General features: G+C 44.6%; 1 protein-coding gene across 1 annotated transcript in view; it reads left to right on the forward strand.

Moving 5' to 3' along the window:
- The first annotated feature begins 5,809 nt into the window (after positions 1-5,809).
- LOC117504186 (protein DENND6B-like) overlaps positions 5,810-21,775 on the forward strand; it is a 74,098-nt gene continuing 58,132 nt past the window's right edge. The window contains 9 exon segments of the mRNA XM_034163577.1: positions 5,810-6,036; positions 9,551-9,589; positions 14,593-14,635; positions 14,713-14,836; positions 14,939-14,987; positions 14,989-15,016; positions 15,110-15,136; positions 15,139-15,213; positions 15,291-15,370. Coding sequence (XP_034019468.1) covers positions 5,914-6,036; positions 9,551-9,589; positions 14,593-14,635; positions 14,713-14,836; positions 14,939-14,987; positions 14,989-15,016; positions 15,110-15,136; positions 15,139-15,213; positions 15,291-15,370 — 588 coding nt within the window. The 5' untranslated portion in view covers positions 5,810-5,913.

Consider the following 21,775-nt stretch of genomic DNA (forward strand, 5'->3'; position numbering starts at 1 on the left):
CAGCCGGACCGTTGCCATGGTTACCAACCATCACAGCTTCACCTGCTGCATTAACCGTGGTACCAAGCACGGGCAGCTCTGTCCTCTGTCTCTCTCTCTCTCGTAGTGAATTAAAATAACTTAATGATTATTTGTAATTAATGACAGCTCACATGGTAGCATCAAGCTGTAGCAAGTATTACTAAGATCCAAAAGTTGAATTAAGTTGGACTGGACCTCCCTAATGGGTCACCAAAATAATTAACAATTTTAAGATTTAACTAATTATTTAGAATATAATTACCTCAAAATAGGGCACACCTATGGGTTATTTAAGCCATAGGAACTATAATGTTATTAATTATCCATCCATCCATTTTCTTCCGCTTTAATCCGTAGTACGGGTCGTGCGGGCAGCAGCTCAAGCAAAGCCGCCCAGACCTCCTGATCCACACAACACCTTCCCCAGCTCCTCCGGGGGAATCCTAAGGCGTTCCCAAGCCAGCCAGAGAGTGTAGTTTCTCCAGCGTGTTCTGGGCCTCCTCCCAGTGGGACGTGCCCGGAACACCTCTCCAGCGAGGCGTCCAGGGGGCATCCGGAAAAGATGCCCGAGCCACCTCAAACTGACTCCTTTCGATGTGGAGGAGCAGCAGCTCGACTCCGAGCTCCTCACCCTATCTCTAAGGGAGCGCCCAGCCACCCTGCAGAGGAAACCATCTCGGCCCGCTTGTACTCGCGATCTTGTTCTTTCGGTCATGAGCCAAATCTCATGACCATAGGTGAGGATCGGAACGTAGATCGATAGGTAAATCAAGAGCTTATCGGGGTGGGGGAGTTTGCCGTACCCGGATGAAGTCCTAGGAGCTATGTTGTCTGGGGGCTTGGTGCTCCCTGTAGGGTCTCCCATGGCAACAGGTCCTAGGTGACGGGTCGACGGGCAGTTCAGAACCTCCATGACCAGTAAAAAATCAAGGACAGAGACGTCGCCCCGGTATGGCGGAGCCGGGGCCCCACCCTGGAGCCAGGCCTGGGTTGGGGCTCGTGCGGCGAGCGCCTGGTGGTCGGGCCTTAGACCATGCGGCCCGGCTGGGCTCAGCCGAACGAGCGACGTGGGCCCCGCCCTCCGTGGGTTCACAACCTGCAGAGGGCGCCATGGGGGTTGGGTGCAGAGAGGATTGGGTGGCGGTCGAGGGCGGGTGACCCAGTGGCCCGGTCCATTCTCACAGTCCCTGGCTGGTGGACGTTATTAATTAATCAGTCTCAATGTGAAAGTCTACGATAAGATTGATCTGACCAACCTGTTTCCATCCTGAACACAATAAACACAACAGCAGGAATATTTATCATTTGATTTACAAACATACACGAAAAATGAACAGTTTACTGGCATTTTGACATATGGACAATGAATAAATAAGTTTATTATGGATACATTTGTTACTCATGAGATGTTGAACAGCGAGAGGTGGGACAGTCACTGTCAAGTCATTCTCAAGTCAGCTTGCAAACAATTGGTGGCTATTATGACTTGGGACTTGCTGATTCATGACTTGATGGTGACTTGTGTCTGCACCTCTGGTTGAAAGAAAGTGAAATACAAGTTTAATGAGTTAAGTAAATAAATCTGATTTGAATTTGCAAAAACCGCAGGGTGTTCAAATACTTCTTTTCCTCACTGTATGTTTTCTATTTTTTGGTATTTTACATGGTTATTGATGAGGGTGTGTTGATTGGTGGTTTTGAAGAGCAGAGTTCGTCTGTTGCTGATGGCCAGGTCGGCCTGAGCCTGCCTGGGTCTGGGGTTGAACCGCTGGTTTTCCCCGGTGATCCCAAGGCTTCAGTGTCAGCTGTTTGCTGGCAGGACGGGCTGAGGTGCTCGGACGGTCCATCGTAAACTTAATGTGACCCAAGAGGTGATGGTGTTTGTTGAAATAGTTTCTGGTGGCTTCCAAAAATTTGTGGAGCCAGATTAAAAGTGTGTGTGAATTTAGAAAAAGTTAAAGTTTCGACAGCGATGTGGTAACATTACAAAAAGAAGAAAAGGATGCTTTTCTGTAAATTCACTCTTATTCTGAAAAGTTCTACTAGGAAGTTAAAAACTTGACAAGCCTTAAAAATAGTTATGCTGGTACATTATTATCAAAAGTTATGAAACACAGAATGAAGAGCCATATGGTGGCTTAGCTATATATGAGGCTGCTTGGGGCCTTTTAGCCACAAAAGAAAGTTAAGTTGTTAAGAAAGAGAGGGAGTGGTGCAGCATACCTAAAAATTTCCATAAAGATTGTGCATTTTGTGATAAATGCATAGAACTTGGCACACACATTCTAAATTAACTGTTTATTTTCAAATATGGAGCCAAAATTTAAAAATGCTCCAATCACGTTGAAAACTACACCACATTATTTGTCTGATCATAACGATCCCAACGATGACCAACGAAAGTGACCCCTGTGTAATTCTTTCAAAAATCATATAAACTGTGTTAAAAAAGGAACACGTCAGATTAAATGGAATATATGCAAAGCAGTTTGCTTGAATAAACACAAGAAAACAGAACTTTCATATGCAAATAAAATAATGTTCTCTGTACTGAACAAAGATTTTTCTCCTCGAACTGAGGCCTGTATGAGGAACTGGTTATCAAGGCTCTGAATTTTATGGTCTCTCAGCTTGGAAGAGGTATTGTGGTGGGTCTAGGAAGCTTCTCTGGCTTGACGTGGAACAATCAAGATGTCTTGTAATTCACCCTGGCCGGAATTTCACCATTAAACAGGTTTCAAGGACTCCTTGAAAGCTCTAAATTAGAGACCCTGGACAGTCTAGCTGGAGGGAGTTTTCCAGAGATGTCTCTGGTTTGGAGACCAGGAATTTCAGGTCAAAAGGTGAAACAAGTCTTCTCTCAGTTGAAACCTGAGGTATTAGCAGTACCCACCAATTTGTAAAAAGAAAGGAAATTTTACAACCCCAATTCCAATGAAGTTGGGATGTTGTGTAAAATGTAAATAAAAACAGAATCCAATGATTTTCAAATCCTCTTCAACCTATATTCAACTGAATACAAAGACAAGATATTTAATGTTCAAACTGATAAACTTTATTGTTTTGTGCAATTATTTACTCATTTTGAAATGCATTCCTGCAACATGTTTCTAAAAAGCTGGGACAGTGGTATGTTCCCACTGTGTTACATCACCTTTCCTTCTAACAACACTCAATAAGCGTTTGGGAACTGAGGACACTAATTGTTGAAGCTTTGTAGGTGGAATTCTTTCCCATTCTTGCTTGATGTACGACTTCAGTTGTTCAACAGTCCGGAGTCTCTGTTGTCGTATTTTGCGCTTCATAATGCGCCACACATTTTCAGTGGGCGACAGGTCTGGACTGCAGGCAGGCCAGTCTTGTACTACTTCTACTACGAGCCACGCTTGTTCTAACACGTGCAGAATGTGGCTTGGCATTGTCTTGCTGAAATAAGCAGGGATGTCCCTGAAAAAGACGTTGCTTGGATGGCAGCATGTGTTGCTCCTCCAAACCTGGATGTACCTTTCAGCATTGATGGTGCCATCACAGATGTGTAAGTTGTCCATGCCATGGGCACTAACACACCCCCATACCATCACAGACGCTGGCTTTTAAACTTTGTGCTGGTAACAATCTGGATGGTCTTTTTCCTCTTTTGTCCAGAGGACACAACGTCCATGATTTCCAAAAACAATTTGAAATGTGGACTCATCAGACCACTGCACACTTTTCCACTTTGTGTCTGTCCATTTCAAATGAGCTCGGACCCAGAGAAGGCGGCAGTGTTTCTGGATGTTGTTGATGTTTGTCTTTCACTTTGCATGGTAGAGTTTTAACTTGCACTTGTAGATGTAGCGACGAACTGTGTTAACTGACAATGGTTTTCTGAAGTGTTCCAAGATCCTTTACACAATGATGTTGGGTTTAATGCGTGCCGCCTGAGGGATCGAAGGTCACGGGCATCAATGTTGCGTTTTCAGCCTTGCCGCATACGTGTAGAAAGTTCTCCAGATTCTCTGATTCTGCTTATATTCTGGACTGTAGATGATGGAATCCCTAAATTCCTTGCAGTTGAATCATTGAGAAACATTGTTCTTAAACTGCTGGACTATTTTTCATGCAATTGTTCACAAAGTGGTGATCCTCACCCATCTTTGCTTGTGAATGGCTGAGACTTTTGGGGATGCCTCCTTTTATACCCAATCATGACACTCACCTGTTTCCAAATAGGTGTTCTTTGAGCATTCATCAACTTTCCCAGTCTTTTGTTGCCCCGTCCCAACTTTTTTGAAACGGTGTTGCAGGGCATCCATTTCAAAATGAGCAAATATTGCACAAACAATAAAGTTTATCAGTTTGAAAATTAAATATCTTGTCTTTGTGGGTATTCAATTGAATATAGGTTGAAGAGGATTTGAAAATCAATTCAATTCAATTTAATTCATTTCAGTTATTTACATTTTACACAACATCCCAACGTCATTGGAATTGGGGTTGTACATAAATAAGCTACACTTGTAGACGTGGGGCGAAACCTGGAAACCCAGACGTGGGGCAGAACCAACAAATGCATTATAAATACATTAAGACAGTAATTAACATAAAATAATTATGTAGATTAAGCCAGTCGAGTGTTACTGACTCAGTGTCATCCACATCCACCCTTTCCAGGTTTCAAATCCCGCAAACTCGGAGATGGTCGCCGCGCTGTGAGATCTTAGTAACATTGAGAACTGCACTGAGACGCTCTTGATCACGCTGCACTTTAACCGTCCGCCTGCTGATGTCTTCTATTTCAAAGTAATCCAGGAAATCTTGAGCCAAGAAAGGAGAGCAACTAGACCAAGCAATCTACATGTGTTTTGTGGACTTAGAAAGGCATATGACAAGTCCCTTGAGGTATTGTGGGGGTGCTGTGAGAGTACGCGTACCGGATTTGCTGCAGCGTGCGATTCAGTCTCTCTATGACCAAAGTAGAAGCTGTGTCCACGTTCTCAGCATTACATCAGAACTGTTTCTGGCGGGAGGAGGACTTCTGTTTGTGATGTTCATGGATGCGACTTTCCGGGCGCCAGTCAGGGACTGGAGGGTGTCCAGGTTGGTGACCTCAGAGTTGCTTCTCTGCTTTTTGCAGATGATGTGGTTCTGTGTTGGCTTAATCAGATGTTTGGCCTCCGATGAACAGGTTTGAGGCAGAGTGTGAAGAGGCTGTGATCCACACCTTTAGCTCTGAGACCATGGCCCTCTGTCGGAAAAAGGTGGATTGTCCCCTCTGGGTCAGGGGAGAGTTACTGCCCCGGTCAGAGCAGTTTAAGTTTCTTGGGGTCTTGTTCATGAGTGAGTGAGGGTAAATTGGAGCCTGAGATCAATAAACTGATTGAAGCGGCATCTGAAATTTGTGTGAGTTGAGCCAGAAGGTGAAACTCTCAATTTACCAGTCAGTTTATGCTCCTGTCCTCACTTATGGTCATAAACTTGGGTCATGACCAAAAGTATAAGATCACAGAGCCAAGTGGTGGAAAGATTCCTCTGTTGGGTATCTGGGATACACTTATTTTATCCTATAGAAGCAATGCACTTTGCATTTATTTTATTTTTTATAAGTGATGTACTTTTTTAATTGAGTTTTATGAGTTTAACTGCTATATTTATAATTAACATGTAACTTTAAATCTTTGGAACATGTAAAAAAAAAATTTCAATATAAACAATGTTGTAGTTGCCAGATGCAGGTTGCGGACTGTGAAATCTAAAGATTTATCGACTTAAAAAAGTAACATAAAATGAGCTGGATGTCAACATGGCGCCTACTGTGACGTCACGGCCGTGCGCAGGGCCGTTAGCATTAGACAATTAGCATCAGCATCAGGCTGTCTCTCCCGGAGGACGTGTGTCCGCCGCCGTCCTGTCATGGAGCGGTTGGTGAGGGCCCCGTTTGTCTCCGTGAGGAGAGGCGGGGAGCGGAGGCTTCTCCTCCTGGCTGGAGTGTGCCTGCGTGGTGACATTCGACCTGGAACTCGGACAGCTATCGAGGTACCCTTTAGCTTAGCTTCATTAGCATCTGCAACACTCCATGCCCCCCCCCCCCCCCCCCAAAAAAACCACAGCTGTCTTTTTTTTTTTTTCAAGAAGCCTTTATTTCAAACAAATACTATAACAAACGAACAAAACACAAGGGCAAAGAGATATACAAGAAAAGTCAGTAATTTCATTTATTAGTGTTATAGACGCGGCGGCCCCGCCCCTTTCTTTGACTCCGCCCTCTGAGGGAGTTTGAAGATGTGTTCGTGGCAGTCGGACATGTCAGTGTTTGATTGTCCCCGGACTGTTTTCCAGGCTGTTTTTCTGCTTTTGGTGTGACACTAAAGGTTATGAGGACGGTGGGTCAACGCAGTCCGCTCAACCCCTATGTACATCGTGGGATTTGACCCACTTCCGGGGGACAGCCTGCACAAAAACAATGTCACTTCTAAGGGGAAAATGGTGTACGTGTTTTGGGTTTTGCTGCTGCAGTTGCGAAAAGTGCAGGTGCTTTTCCAGTTCCCATTGGCGAACAGAAGACGATGCAAAGCTTGTGTCAGGTCAGTGCTAGCCTACACGGCTAACCAGAGGCGCTGTGTCCTCTCGCCTACGCGACCGCCTCGACCGTTTGAGCTCCGGGTCATAATAAACCCACAACACATGTCCACTTTCCCACCGGATCGTCACTTTTTCTTTGCATTTTCAGTTTGTTTGGGTGCAAAGACTAGGTGAAAATGGCCGTGTTTGTGATGGAGACAGACGAGGGCTGTTCCCCAGAAGTAGAATTATGCTCTCTCATTGAACCCCTTTAGCAGCCCGCCCTCAAACCAGACTACGGTACCCAGTTTAATATAAGAGAGGATGTGAGGAGGTCTGAACATTTCAAATGACAGAATTCAAACCTTCCACAGAGAACAAAACACAATATGAGCTGAAAGACGAAAGACAGCTGGATCACTCTAAAACCACCATCAACACACTTCATCGATAAACATGTAACATACCAAAAAATAGAACCGTATTTGCTTTAAAAACCGTGTTTGTCTCTTATTTAGCACAATGGACTTTCCAATGGCCTGTTTCATTTTTGCAAAGTACATCAGTCAGTTTGCAGTTGGAGCGGTCTCCGGCCTGACCACAAACAAAGGTCACAGGTCACCAGCTGCTGCTGTCACCTGCCAGCTGTGCAACCTGCTGCAGCACAGCTGCCAGTCCTGGGCCTGGCAGTCCCCTGGCAAGGGGTGATGTCCAGAGTGCACTAACTACAGAGGCATAATGCTGTGTCACACCCTGACTGACACACAACAGGAATTAGTTATGTATTTACATATTTTGTCGTTGCAGATTCGTCAGTCTCCAGTGGAGTTGGGGCGCTAATGGACACATGAGCATCACATTTCCAGAGTTCTGCGCTCAGCACAAGGATTTTCCCAGTTACAGACAAATATGACAATATGAAAGCAGGAACATCATGTTTCCTCAGCAGGGTGGTGGCCAAGTGGTTAATGCTCTTGGTTTCAGTGCAGAAGGTTCCGGGTTCAAATCCCACCCCTGCCACATTTCTCCATGTACTGTGGAGTTTGCGTCAGGAAGGCATCCAGCGTAGAACCTGTGCCAATTCAACATGCAGATCCACCTTGATTTGCTGGTGGCGACTCGAGTGCAAACAAGGGAGCAGCCAAAGGGACTTATTTACTTACTTACATCATGTTTCCTCAGTCAAACAACTCCGCCGCCTCTCCTCGCTGAGAGAGCCAGCAAGAGCACCGTCTATTTCTTTAAGGCGTGGAGCTGTGCTTGCTGTGTCGGTCCTTTCTTCACGAGTGCTGGACTTTTAGCCAATCAGACCAGAATGAACTGTCGACAGCTGCAGGAAACTTAAAAGACAACAGAAGACAAAACAACAAACAAGCATGGAGGCAGCAGGAAAGCTCTCCACCTGATCTCTGCTCAAAGCTTAGAAACCCACACACAACTTTTTGACTAATTTGGTGGACATCAGCTGCAAGGAACTCATCTTGTGGATAGGAAAAGGACATTTTGTCAGATAAAATGAATACAAACTGATAGTATCAGCTCTTCATACACTTCCTTGATCAGTCAGAGTGTAACGGGAGCATGAAGTTGATCAGCCACAGCATGAGGTTATGGGAAAGAGTAGTAGAAGCTAGCTTAGAAAACAGGTGAAACTCTGTGAGCAGCAATATCGTTTCATGCCGAGAAAGAGCACTACAGATGCAATGTTTGCTCTGAGAATACTGATGGAGAAGGACAGAAAGAGTTACATTGTGTGTTTGTGGACTTAGAAAAAGCTTATGACAGGGTGCCAAGAGAAGAGTTGTGGTGTATATGAGGACGTCCTGGAGTAGCAGAGAAGTATGTTAGGGTAGTGCAGGACATGTACAAGAATAGTGTGACAGCGTGATATGCACAGTCCGGAATGACAGACTCATTCAAGGTGGAGGTGGATTACACCAAGGATCAGCTCTGAGTCCTTTCTTGTTTGCAGTGGTGATGGACAGGTTGACAGATGACATCATACAGGAGTCCCCATGGACTATGATGTTTGCAGATGACATTGTGATCTGTCGTGAGAGTAGAGAGCAAGTTGAGTCTAGTCTGGAGAATGAAAGTCAGACTGAGTCCCATGTGTGTGAATGAGAGGGAGCCCAGTGGAATAGTGCAGTACAAGGAGTAGAAGTGGTGAAAGTACATGAGTTTAAATACACTCAACAAAAATATAAACGCAACACTTTTGGTTTTGCTCCCATTTGTATGAGATGAACTCAAAGATCTAAAACTTTTCCACATACACAATATCACCATTTCCCTCAAATATTGTTCACAAACCAGTCTAAATCTGTGATAGTGAGCACTTCTCCTTTGCTGAGATAATCCATCCCACCTCACAGGTGTGCCATATCAAGATGCTGATTAGACACCATGATTAGTGCACAGGTGTGAGGTGGGATGGATTATCTCAGCAAAGGAGAAGTGCTCACTATCACAGATTTAGACTGGTTTGTGAACAATATTTGAGGGAAATGGTGATATTGTGTATGTGGAAAAAGTTTTAGATCTTTGAGTTCATCTCATACAAAATGGGAGCAAAACCAAAAGTGTTGCGTTATATTTTGTTGAGTGTATTTAAACTCATGTACTTTCACCACTTCTACTCCTTGTAACTGCACTATTCCACTGGGCTCCCTCTCATTCACACACATGGACTCAGTCTGACTTTCATTCTCCAGACTAGACTCAACTTGCTCTCTACTCTCACGACAGATCACAATGTCATCTGCAAACATCATAGTCCATGGGGACTCCTGTATGATGTCATCTGTCAACCTGTCCATCACCACTGCAAACAAGAAAGGACTCAGAGCTGATCCTTGGTGTAATCCCACAAAGTATTGTGTGAAAAGATTTTGTTGAGGGTTGGCTTCCTGTAGGGGGCAGGCTAATGGGCTGTGTTTGGTTCAGGGTACAAGACCAGCGTGTTTACTGCGTGTTTTTGTCTTTTCAGCTGCTTTATCCTCAGGATGTGAAGCTCACTGAGAAAGAGGTGAGTATGGAGGACTCATCCTACATGTCTGATTCAGTGGGGTCAATCATTACTCATTATTGATTGCAGATCAGTTCCACTGAGAGCTCTACAGAACTGACAGGCCCATAAATTGTCTAAAGTGCATTTCTAAATGTAAACTGTGTTTACACAATGTGTTCTGCTGTGTTTGCAAAATGAGCAGAACTCTGATAAAAACCTTTTTAATGTCGATACGATTATAGCAAATGGCTTTATTGTGAAAAGGTGAGGCTGCATCCTGTCTGCAGCAGTTCTGTTACAGATGTAATGTGCAAGGTTGGGTAGATTACTTTGAACAGAATACATGTGGATTACATGCATGTATGTATATACATTTGGATTACTTGTAATCTGATTACTTTTGGATTACATTTAAAGTATCCTACCCAACCTTGGTATGTGCTGCAACACGAAGACGTCTCAAATGATAACTGTCCTCTTCCTGCTTATCTAAAATCCAATAAAAGCTCTGCTTGACCTTTAATGAGACAACTCATTATCTCTATCGATTATTGCTTTTATCGACTGTATCAATTGTTGCTCTTATCGGCTATCGATTCATCTGTGTTGCTTGTCGCTCTTATCATTTGTGTCGATTGTTGCTCTTATCGTCTGTGCCGGTTGTTGCTCTTATTGTCTGTGTCAGTTGTTCTCATCATTTGTGTTGGTTGTTGTTGTTTTTTGTCGGTTGTTACTCTTGTCGCCTGTGATCGTCTGTGTCGCTTGTTGCTCTTATCATTTGTGTTGGTTGTTGCTCTTATTGACTGTGTCCGTTGTTGCTCTTATCATCTGTGTCGCTTGTTGCACTTATTATCTGTGTCGCTTATTGTCTGTGATTGTCTGTGTTTGTTGTTGGTCTTATCGTCTGTGTCGCTTGTTGCTCTTGTTGTCTGTGATTGTCTGTGTTTGTTGTTGGTCTTATCGTCTGTGTCACTCGTTGCACTTATTGTCTGTTGCTTGTTGCACTTATCGTCTGTGCCGCTTTTTGCTCTTATCATCTGCGATCGTCTGTGTCCATTGTTGCTTTTATCGCCTGTGTCCATTGTTGCTCTTCATCTGTGATTGTCTGTGTTGGTTGTTGCTCTTATTGTCTGTGATTGTCTGTGTCACTTGTTGCTCTTATCGTCTGTGATTGTCTGTGTCGGTTGTTGTTCTTAACGTCTGTGCCGGTTGTTGCCCTTATCATCTGTGATTATTTGTGTCGGTTGTTGCTCTTATCGTCTGTGTTGCTTGCCGCTCTTATCTGAGGTCGTCTATGTCCATTGTTGCCCTTATCGCCTGAGGTTGTCTGTATGTCGGTTGTTGCCCGTATTGTCTGTGCCGGTTGCTCTTATCGTCTGTGTCTGTTGTTGCCCTCATCGTTTGTGTTGGTTGTTGCCCTTATCGTCTGGGATAGTTTGTGTCGGTTGTTGTTCTTAATGTCTGTGCTGGTTGTTGCCCTTATCGTCTGCGATTATCTGTGTCGGTTGTTGCTCTTGTCGTCTGTGTCCCTTGTTGCTCTAATCGTCTGTGTCCCTTGTTGCTCTAATCGTCTGTGTTGCTTTGTGCTCTTTTCGTCTGTGTCGGTTGTTGTGCTTATCGTCTGTGATTGTTTATTTCGCTTGTAGCTCTTATCGTCTGTGTCCCTTGTTGCTCTTATTTTCTGTGATTGTGTCGGTTGTTGTGCTTATCATCTGTGATTGTTTGTTTCGCTTGTAGCTTTTGTCGTCTGTGTCCCTTGTTGCTCTTATTTTCTGTATTGTGTTGCTTCTTGCTCTTGTCATCTGTGTCGGTTGTTGTTTTTGTCGTCTGTTTCATTTGTTGCTCTTTTGTCTGTGATTGTCTGTTTTTGGTTCTTATCATCTGTGTCGTTGTTGCTCTTATCAACTGTGTCCATTGTTGCTCTTATCGTCTGAGGTCGTCTGTGTCGGTTGTTGCCCTTATTGTCTGAGGTTGTCTCTATCGGTTGTTGTCCTTATCATCTGAGGTCGTCTGTGTCGGTTGTTGCTCTTATCGTACTGAGGTTGTCTTTGCTGGTTGTTGCCTGTATCGTCTGTGCCCTTGTTGGCCAGATCGTCTGTGCCGGTTGTTGCCCTTATCGTCTGCGATTATTTGTGTCGGTTGTTGTTCTTGTCGTCTGTGCCCGTTGTTGCCAGTATCGTCTGTGGCCGTTTGTTGCCCTTATCGTCTGCGATTATCTGTGTCGGTTGTTGCTCTAAATTCGTCTGTGTCGGTTTGTGCTCTTTTCGTCTGTGTCGGTTGTTGCGCTTATCGCCTGTGATTGTTTTCGCTTGTAGCTCTTGTCGTCTGTGTCCCTTGTTGCTCTTATTTTCTGTGATTGTCTGTGTTGCTTGTTGCTTTTGTTGTCTGTGTCGGTTGTTGTTTTTGTCGTCTGTTTCATTTGTTGCTCTTTTTGTCTGTGATTGTCTGTTTTTGTTCTTATCTGTGTCGTTGTTGCTCTTATCAACTGTGTCCATTGTTGCTCTTATCGTCTGAGGTCGTCTGTGCCGGTTGTTGCCCTTATCCTCTGCGATTATCTGTGTCAGTTGTTGTTCTTGTCGTCTGTGTTGCTTGTTGCTCTTATTGACTGTGATTGTCTGTGTCACTTGTTGCTCTTGTCGTCTGTGCCGGTTGTTGCTCTTAGCATCTGTGTCAGTTGTTGTTCTTTTCATCTGTATCAGTTGTCGCTTTTACCATCTGTGCCGCTTGTTGCTCTCATCGTCTGTGTCCGTTGTTACTGTTATTGTCTGCTATTGTCTGTGTCCGTTGTTGCTCTTATCGTCTGTGCCTGTTGTTGACCATATCGTCTGCGATTGTCTGTGTCGGTTATTGTTCTTGTCGTCGATGTTGTTTGTTGCTCTTGTTGTCTGTTTCGCTTGTTGCTCTTATTGTCTGTCATTATCTGTGCCCCGTGTTGTTCTTGTTATCTGTGTAGTTGTTGCTCTTATCAACTGTGTCCATTGTTGCTCTTATCAGTTGTGATTGTGTTGCTTGCTGCTCTTACCATCTGAGGTAGTCTGTTGCTGCCCTTATCGCCGTCTGCACTTGTTGTCTGTGTCAATTGTTGCTCTGATTGTTTGTGCTGGTTGTTGCTCTCATCGTCTGTGTCCATTGTTACTGTTATCGTTTACGATTATCTGTGTCAGTTGTTGTTCTTTTCATCTTTGTCCCTTGTTGCTCTTATTGTCTGTGTTTGTCAGTTGGTTGTTGATCTTATCATTTGTGTCGGTTGTTGCTCTTATTGTCTGTAATCGTCTGTCTCGTGCTGCTCTTACCGTCTGAGGTTGTCTGTGTCGGTTGTTGCTCTTATCATCTGGGGGTTGTCTGTATCTGTTGTTGCCCGTATCGTTTGTGATCGTCTGTGTCGGTTGTTGCTCTTGTCATCTGTGCCGGGTTGTTGCTCTTATCGTCTGCAGTTATCTGTGTCGGTTGTTCTTCTTGTCATCTGTGTCCCTTGTTGCTCTTATTGTCTGTGATTATGTGTGTCGCTTTTTGCTCTTGGCGTCTTTGTCGCTTTTTGCACTTATTGTCTGTGTCAGTTGTTGCTCTTATCGTTTGTGATCATCTGTGTCAGCTGTTGTTCCTATCATCTGTGTCGCTTGTTGCTCTCATTGTCTGTGCCGCTTATTGCCCTTATCGTCTGCGATCGTCTGTGTCCGTTGTTGCTCTTATTGTCTGCGATCGTCTGTGTCCGTTGTTGCTCTTATTGTCTGCGATCGTCTGTGTCTGTTGTTGCTGTTATCGTCTGCGATCGCCTGTGTCCGTTGTTGCTGTTGTCGTCTGCGATCGTCTGTGTCCGTTGTTGCGCTTATTGTCTGTGATTGTCTGTGTCCATTGTTCTGCTTATTGTCTGTGATTGTCTGTGTCCGTTGTTCTTTTCGTCTGTGTCCGTTGTTGCTCTGATCATCTGTGTCCATTGCTGCTCTTAGCTTCTGAGGTCATCTGTGTCGCTTGCTGCTGTTATCATCTGAGGTCGTCTGTGTCTGTTGTTGCCCGTATCGTCTGAGGTCATCTGTGTCTGTTGTTGCCCATGTCATCTGAGTTCATCTGTGTTGGTTGTTGCCCTTATTGTCTGTGCCGGTTGTTGCCTTTATCATCTGCGATCATCTGTGTCGCTTGTTGTTCTTGTCTTCTGTATCAGTTGTTCTTGGGTGATTCTATGGTAACGGAATTATGACGATGGGGAAATCTGGTCATATTTTAGCTCCCCATTACAAATGTGCTCTGATTGTAATTCCGTTACCATAGAATCGCCCTCGTCATCTGTCAGTTGTTCTCGTCGTCTTTGTCTGTTGTTACTCTTATTACCTGTGATCCTCTGTGTCGCTCATTGCTCTTGTCGCCTTGTCGCTTCTTGCACTTAATGTCTGTGTCAGTTGTTGCCCTTATCGTTTGTGAATATCTCTGTCAGTTGTTGCTGTTATCATCTGTGTCTGTTGTTGCCTGTATCGTCTGAGGTCATCTGTGTCGGTTGTTGCCCTTATCGTCTGAGGTTGTCTGTGTCTGTTGTTGCCTGTATTATCTGAGGTCATCTGTGTCGGTTGTTGCCCTTATCGTCTGAGGTTGTCTGTGTCTGTTGTTGCCTGTATCGTCTGAGATCATCTGTGTCGGTTGTTGCCCATGTCGTCTGAGATCGTCTGTGCCAGTTGTTGCCCTTATTGTCTGCGATTGTTTGTGGCGGTTGTTGTTCTTGTCGCCTTTGTCACTTGTTGCTCTTGTTGTCTGTGCCGGTTGTTGTTCTTGTCGTCTGTGCCGGTTGTTGTTCTCGTCGTCTTTGTCCGTTGTTACTCTTATCGCCTGTGATCTTCTGTGTGGCTTGTTGCTCTTGGTCGCCTTTTCACTTGTTGCACCTATGTCAGTGTGTCAGTTGTTGCTCTTATCGTCTGTGTCGGTTGTTGCTCTATCATCTGTGATTGTCTGTGTTGGTTGTTGCTGTTGTCGTCTGTGATTGTCTGTGTCGGTAGTTGCTGCTCTTGTCTGTGGCTAACTATCATCTTTTGCAGAAAACCAGTATCTGCTACTTGTCTTTTCCAGACTCTTACTCAGGTTGGTCTCTTAGTCACAGGTGAATTGTTTCCTGTTTGGGCTCACAGATCAGAGGTGAGTGTGTTTTCGTGTTTCAGGGTGTCTCGGGGACACTCAGTTCAGCTTCAGGCTCCGTCAGTCTGTGGGTAGGCGGGGCTCCTGGTTTGGAGGTGACTCATACAACAGAAATGCACCTGTCAACCTGCAGGTGAGACAACTTCAGCATCTAATTGGTTGGTTCTTATCCAATAGTTTGTCAGTTGTCTTCATCACAACCTGTTTCTGTCTTTATTTCTTGCTCCATGTCTCATTCTGGGCAGCGAGAACGTCACATTTCCATGGTTACGTGTATTTCAGACAGGTGAAGGACGTTCTCCGTGAGGAGAGGATATTTTCAGAAGGTGAGGAAGATGAAACATTTTTATGATTGGCAGATGATGTCACAGAAACTTGTTGTATTCCTCATTTTGCTGTGTTTCTTCTGCTGGCTCAGTCCCCTGGTCCTGGTCTCCAGGTTGCCGTACCCGTCCTGTTCCAGTCTGTGCTGCAGATCATAGCTCCAGAATTCTTGATAAGTTGGAGCACATGTCTTGAAGCAGGTGACATCACTCTTCATCCAGACAGAAAAAAATAATTCAAGTAAACGTTTCCCGATGACGTTTCATCTGTCACTCAGTGTGCGACCAGATTGACCAATGGCCTTCACCGGTACCAGGACACACCCTCAGCCTGCCCGTTATGGGCGTCGTCTTGCAGGTTAGTACTACTTATTAATTCATAACATTTTCCTCTTAATTTTTAACTTTAATAGAAGTATCACTGAGGATACGTCTGCGCCGAAGCCAGGCTTCACTGTGACGTCGCTATCGCCGAGGAAACGTCTGCGCCGAAGCCAGGCTTCACTGTGACGTCGCTATCGCCGAGGAAACGTCTGCGCCGAAGCCAGGCTTCACTGTGACGTCGCTATCGCAGAGTAAACATCTGCGCTGAAACTAGGCTTCACTGTGACATCGCTATCGGCGAGTAAACGTCTGCGCTGAAGCTAGGCTTCACTGTGACGTCGCTATCGCTGAGGAAACGTCTGCGCCGAAGCCAGGCTTCACTGTGACGTCGCTATCGGCGAGTAAACGTCTGTGGTGAAGCCAGGCTTCACTGTGACGTCACTATCGCTGAGGAAACGTCTGCGCCGAAGCCAGGCTTCACTGTGACGTCGCTATCGCAGAGTAAACATCTGCGCTGAAACTAGGCTTCACTGTGACATCGCTATCGGCGAGTAAACGTCTGCGCTGAAGCTAGGCTTCACTGTGACGTCGCTATCGCTGAGGAAACGTCTGCGCCGAAGCCAGGCTTCACTGTGACGTCGCTATCGCTGAGGAAACGTCTGCGCCGAAGCCAGGCTTCACTGTGACGTCGCTATCGGCGAGTAAACGTCTGTGGTGAAGCCAGGCTCACTGTGACGTCGCTATCGCTGAGGAACGTCTGCGCCGAAGCCAGGCTTCACTGTGACGTCGCTATCGCAGAGTAAACATCTGCGCTGAAACTAGGCTTCACTGTGACATCGCTATCGGCGAGTAAACGTCTGCGCTGAAGCTAGGCTTCACTGTGACGTCGCTATCGCTGAGGAAACGTCTGCGCCGAAGCCAGGCTTTACTGTGACGTCGCTATCGGCGAGTAAACGTCTGTGGTGAAGCCAGGCTTCACTGTGACGTCGCTATCGCTGAGGAAACGTCTGCGCCGAAGCCAGGCTTCACTGTGACGTTGCTATCGCCGAGGAAACGTCTGCGCCGAAGCCGGGCTTCACTGTGACGTCGCTATCGCCGAGGAAACGTCTGCGCCGAAGCCGGGCTTTACTGTGATGTTTGTAAAAACACATAAAAACACAGACATACAAATTTTGTACCATTTAAAGAGAGCAATAAGAAAACCAGTTGCAGTATGTCTCATTTCATGTCTCAAAAGAAGAAAATAAATAAATACACTCTCAGGTCCAAACAGCTCCTCAGTCAGAGGTGTGTGACTCAGAGAGATCAGGATACAAACAGAGGTGCACAACAATATATATTAATAGCAAACTATGTATTGTATTGTATTATCTAATAGATTACAATTTGTTCATGTAAATGGGGAATCTTCTTCACAGAGTAAGGTTAATTATGGAGTTCCACAAGGTTCTGTGCTAGGACCAATTTTATTCACTTTATACATGTTTCCCTTAGGCAGTATTATTAGACGGCATTGCTTAAATTTTCATTCTTACGCAGATGATACCCAGCTTATCTATCCATGAAGCCAGAGGACACACACCAATTAGCTAAACTGCAGGATTGTCTTACAGACATAAAGACATGGATGACCTCTAATTTCCTGCTTTTAAACTCAGATAAAACTGAAGTTATTGTACTTGGGCCCCACAAAGCTTAGAAACATGGTGTCTAACCAGATCCTTACTCTGGATGGCATTACCCTGACCTCTAGTAATACTGTGAGAAATCTTGGAGTCATTTTTGATCAGGATATGTCATTCAATGCACATATTAAACAAATATGTAGGACTGCTTTTTTGCATTTGCGCAATATCTCTAAAATCAGAAAGGTCTTGTCTCAGAGTGATGCTGAAAAACTAATTCATGCATTTATTCCTCTAGGCTGGACTATTGTAATTCATTATTATCAGGTTGTCCTAAAAGTTCCCTGAAAAGCCTTCAGTTAATTCAAAATGCTGCAGATAGAGTACTGACAGGGACTAGAAGGAGAGAGCATATCTCACCCATATTGGCCTCTCTTCATTGGCTTCCTGTTAATTCTAGAATAGAATTTAAAATTCTTCTTCTTACTTATAAAGTTTTGAATAATCAGGTCCCATCTTATCTTAGGGACCTCGTAGTACCATATCACCCCAATAGAGCGCTTCGCTCTCAGACTGCAGGCTTACTTGTAGTTCCTAGGGTTTGTAAGAGTAGAATGGGAGGCAGAGCCTTCAGCTTTCAGGCTCCTCTCCTGTGGAACCAGCTCCCAATTCAGATCAGGGAGACAGACACCCTCTCTACTTTTAAGATTAGGCTTAAAACTTTCCTTTTTGCTAAAGCTTATAGTTAGGGCTGGATCAGGTGACCCTGAACCATCCCTTAGTTATGCTGCTATAGACGTAGACTGCTGGGGGGTTCCCATGATGCACTGAGTGTTTCTTTCTCTTTTGCTCTGTATGCACCACTCTGCATTTAATCATTAGTGATTGATCTCTGCTCTCCTCCACAGCATGTCTTTTTCCTGGTTCTCTCCCTCAGCCCCAACCAGTCCCAGCAGAAGCCTGCCCCTCCCTGAGCCTGGTTCTGCTGGAGGTTTCTTCCTGTTAAAAGGGAGTTTTTCCTTCCCACTGTAGCCAGTGCTTGCTCACAGGGGGTCGTTTTGACCGTTGGTGTTTTTACGTAATTATTGTATGGCTTTGCCTTACAACTGTTTGTTGTGATTTGGCGCTATATAAATAAAATTGATATGATTGATATTGTACAAAAATACATATTTCTGACTGAGAGAACGACATAAAGAAAAACAGGATCTTATGAAATAATGTGTTGCCAGTGATGAACAGCAACCAGGACAAAACATAACTTCTTCACGTATGAGTCTTTCCTTCAGTTTCTTTTTGACTCGCTGTTCCAAAGTGCTGCAGCTCTGTATGAAACAGATTTGTTCTCGGCTTAAGTCGGGTTAAATCACGTCTGTCAGTGGGAGGTGTCGGGTCTGGAACAGAATCCAAATGTTCTTTAAACATAAGGTTGATGCCTCTCTTTCCTCTACTCTCATCCATAAAAGCCTTTCATGCATCACATTCACACTGGTTCTTATGGAACATTGACGTTTGAGCCGTGCAGCTGCGTTTTGACCAAGCTGGAGTAAATTTAGATCTCGTTTTGATGCACTGGACCAAAGTGTTGGACAGCAGTCCAGATGGGACAAAACTAAAGACTGTACAGCTGAAAAGCATCCACACCTTCAGATGCTGGAGATTCCTAAACTGTTTTTTATTACTATAGTTTTTAATATGAGTAGTTTCTCATCAGTTGTTATACCCAATAGTTTGGCTTCTTTCGCCTGATCAGTATCAACACCCTGCACAGAAAGGCTCAATGACTTGATCTAAGAGCACGATTGGAGCCCAAAAAATACACTTGGTCTTAGAAACATTTAATGTCAACTTATTTTCTTTCACCCACTCTGAAGCCAACATCGACTCTTGTAGAAGGATTTCATCCACTTGCTCAGAGGTCTTTGCAGATGTATATATGGTTGTATCATCAGCATACATCAGCAGCTTCCTGAACTCGTCATCAGTGATGTCAAACGCAGCACTAAAATCCAGAAGCACAACACCCACAGCTGACCTTGTATCAGTCCGTGTTGACCCATCAGGGCAGTGCAACGGCCTGTTTTATGTGCATGATCCAGATCACAGTTCATGTTATTTTCAAGAACATAATTCTGGATTTGTTTAAACATGATTCCCTCTAACAGTTTACTCAAGCTGGTAAAATGCTTACAGGCCGACAAGTCTGACATGTTAATTGCTCTCTATATTTTTTTACTGTCCCCGTTACTCTCCTTAAATTTTTTTCTTCTACCCATTTAGTTTTGTGATAGTTTGTCTTAACGTACGGTAAGCTGGCCAGTCTGTTGTTGCTGCCCGAATTCATAGCACATCGAACGTAGACACATAGAACGTCGTCATTAGAGCTTATTTCTCACACGCCACAGCAGATATCTTCATGAAGGTGTCCAGTGTAAAATCTGCATCCATCTTCTCCAGCATCATATCACACATCAGAAACAAAAATATTCTCAGAGAAAGTTCCACACGCTCGCTTATAGATAATCTCAGGCCCTGCTTTTGGAACCTTCACCTTTATGGCTGTAATATTATGGTCACTAAAACCTCCGAGTACTGATAGAGCCTGAGAGCATTTCCCAGCACTGTTAGTATAAAAATGGTTCCATCATGGTTTATATAAATTCTGGTGTGTAAATTAATGACTTGAGATCATTTCTGTACAGTCGCTGCCTCCCTCAACTTCCTGAGAAAACCAGTCAGTAATCACATCAGCAAGAAGAAATACATCATAGTCAGTATCACTTACATTCTGAAGCCAAGTGCACACATTATTCAGGTCCTCAGTCTACAACAACAGCAGCGTGTCTGTATGGGCACAGTCCCACCTCCAGTCTGAACATCTTCTACCCTGGTACACATAACCCAAACTAATAATCAGATCAGCTGACACGTATACTCACAGATACTTAACAACACACATCCACCCCAATCAGTGAAACAGAGAATACATAAACCAGTACCCTGTCCTCCACCTGATCCTCATTCAGAGCGTTCTGACTCGTGCTCCTGATGCTCAGACCTCTGGCATTTTCAGGGGCATCCTTTGGTTTGATAAAAACCTTACAGTTTGTGAGTGAATGGATCTTATTTCCTATAAGTAGCCTTGTTTTCCTGTTGATGTCCACATTACTCATATTACTCAAGATGTTCATTTATATAAACATTTTTCAGCTTCCTTCCCTGTTTGAGTACTTCAACTTTGTGCCTTCTGTTTGCATAAATGGATGATAATAACTGGAGTGGACGTCTTATCCTTCTGAGCCCGAGTCGGCAGAGTGTGACGGGCTTCCATGTTTTCTTTATTAGTCTCAGTGTGTTTACTGTGAAGGAATCACCTGTTCGTGTCCACTGTCCACAGCACTAACTCCCGTCACAGCCTGTGAAAAGTTCTTTGGTTTGATTTTTAGTCCAGAGATGATGTCCCCCACCTCCTGGCCGAGCAGCAGGGTAACCTAACGCATCTGATCCGGCCATGAGAAACATCAGCTGCTGGGTCTCCACACGCGTCTTCCAGAGCTCGGATAAGGGCCAGACGTGTTTATGGATTACAGTCACACACAGAAACAAAGTCCTCATTAGGACTGAAGAATGGAGAATTTGTGGGGAGATAAAGAACTAAAGAGCGTGGGTGGACTGTGAACCAGTTAGGATCTGGAGCAGCCCGGTAGGAACTTACGCTGTCCCAAAAGACAACGTGCCTGAGTTTCTGTGGACCGTGTGTTTGATCTGGTGGGATGAGCGTGTTGTGTCAGGTGTCTATCAGATGGCCAGTGTTATAGGAGTGGAGGGTCATGTGGTGACGGATGACACTGTGGTGGCTCATCAGGGGTCTTCTGCAACAGCACGCTGGCCGATGATGTTCCTCCTCCTCCGTCTGTTTGAGAGGCTGAATCCAGCCTCGTCAGTGAAGATGATCTGCAGCCACGTCCAGCTCATGGACTGTGTCAGACACAGACATGGAGCGCTCACTGCTGTCCAGCGCCGTCGTTATGATCACAGTTCTGACGGTCTGCATGGACTGGCACATAGTTACCTCACAGTTCTGTGACTCTTTGTGAATAACGTTCAAACGGCGTCCTGCAGACCTGTTTCATCCTCTGCAGGACACCGTCCAGTGTTGATCAGCGTCCCCGCTCAATACTTTGAAATATCTCATTATTTTTCTTTGTATTTGCAGTAATATGATGGTGTTATTGTTCATGGTTTCAGTTTCCTGTTCTGGAGACAGACGACCTTCCCGACCACCTCATGTTGGTGATCTTTCAGTTCTGCAATACAAACAGTAAAGTACTGTAGATACTGTGTAGGAGTACATTTCCCAAATACTTGAAACATGCTTTATTTTTACAGTCTAATAGAACAGGCAGGCAGTACTACTGTACTCACGGAGTACTGTATTGATATGCAGTACTGCAGTTTTCTAGTGAGAGTGGATTTCTTACCTGTTCTCATTTGGTAAAGTCCACATGATGGAGCTGCAGTGGACCTGCTCTAATCTGGCTGGACTCTTTGCCTCCGTCTCAGAGCTCATCAGAGATTACAGCCCTCGTCCTCGTCCTCCTCTGCCTCTGGTTCTGTTTCCAGTGTTCCATTGCTACAAAACAGAGGAACTCACCTGTTGCCCTTTTCTGCTGAAGCTCTAATCTGCTAATTGCTAATTGTAAAACTGTGTGGCAGCTGTTTGCCCATGTGATGGGTCAGTGAGCACAAGAGGACAATTAACTTGAGAATTTTAAATGACTGTGTCCATTTGAGAACAAGAGATTTTCTTCATG

The sequence above is a fragment of the Thalassophryne amazonica genome, chromosome 22 (genome assembly GCF_902500255.1).
Source record: "Thalassophryne amazonica chromosome 22, fThaAma1.1, whole genome shotgun sequence".
NCBI lineage: Eukaryota > Metazoa > Chordata > Actinopteri > Batrachoidiformes > Batrachoididae > Thalassophryne > Thalassophryne amazonica.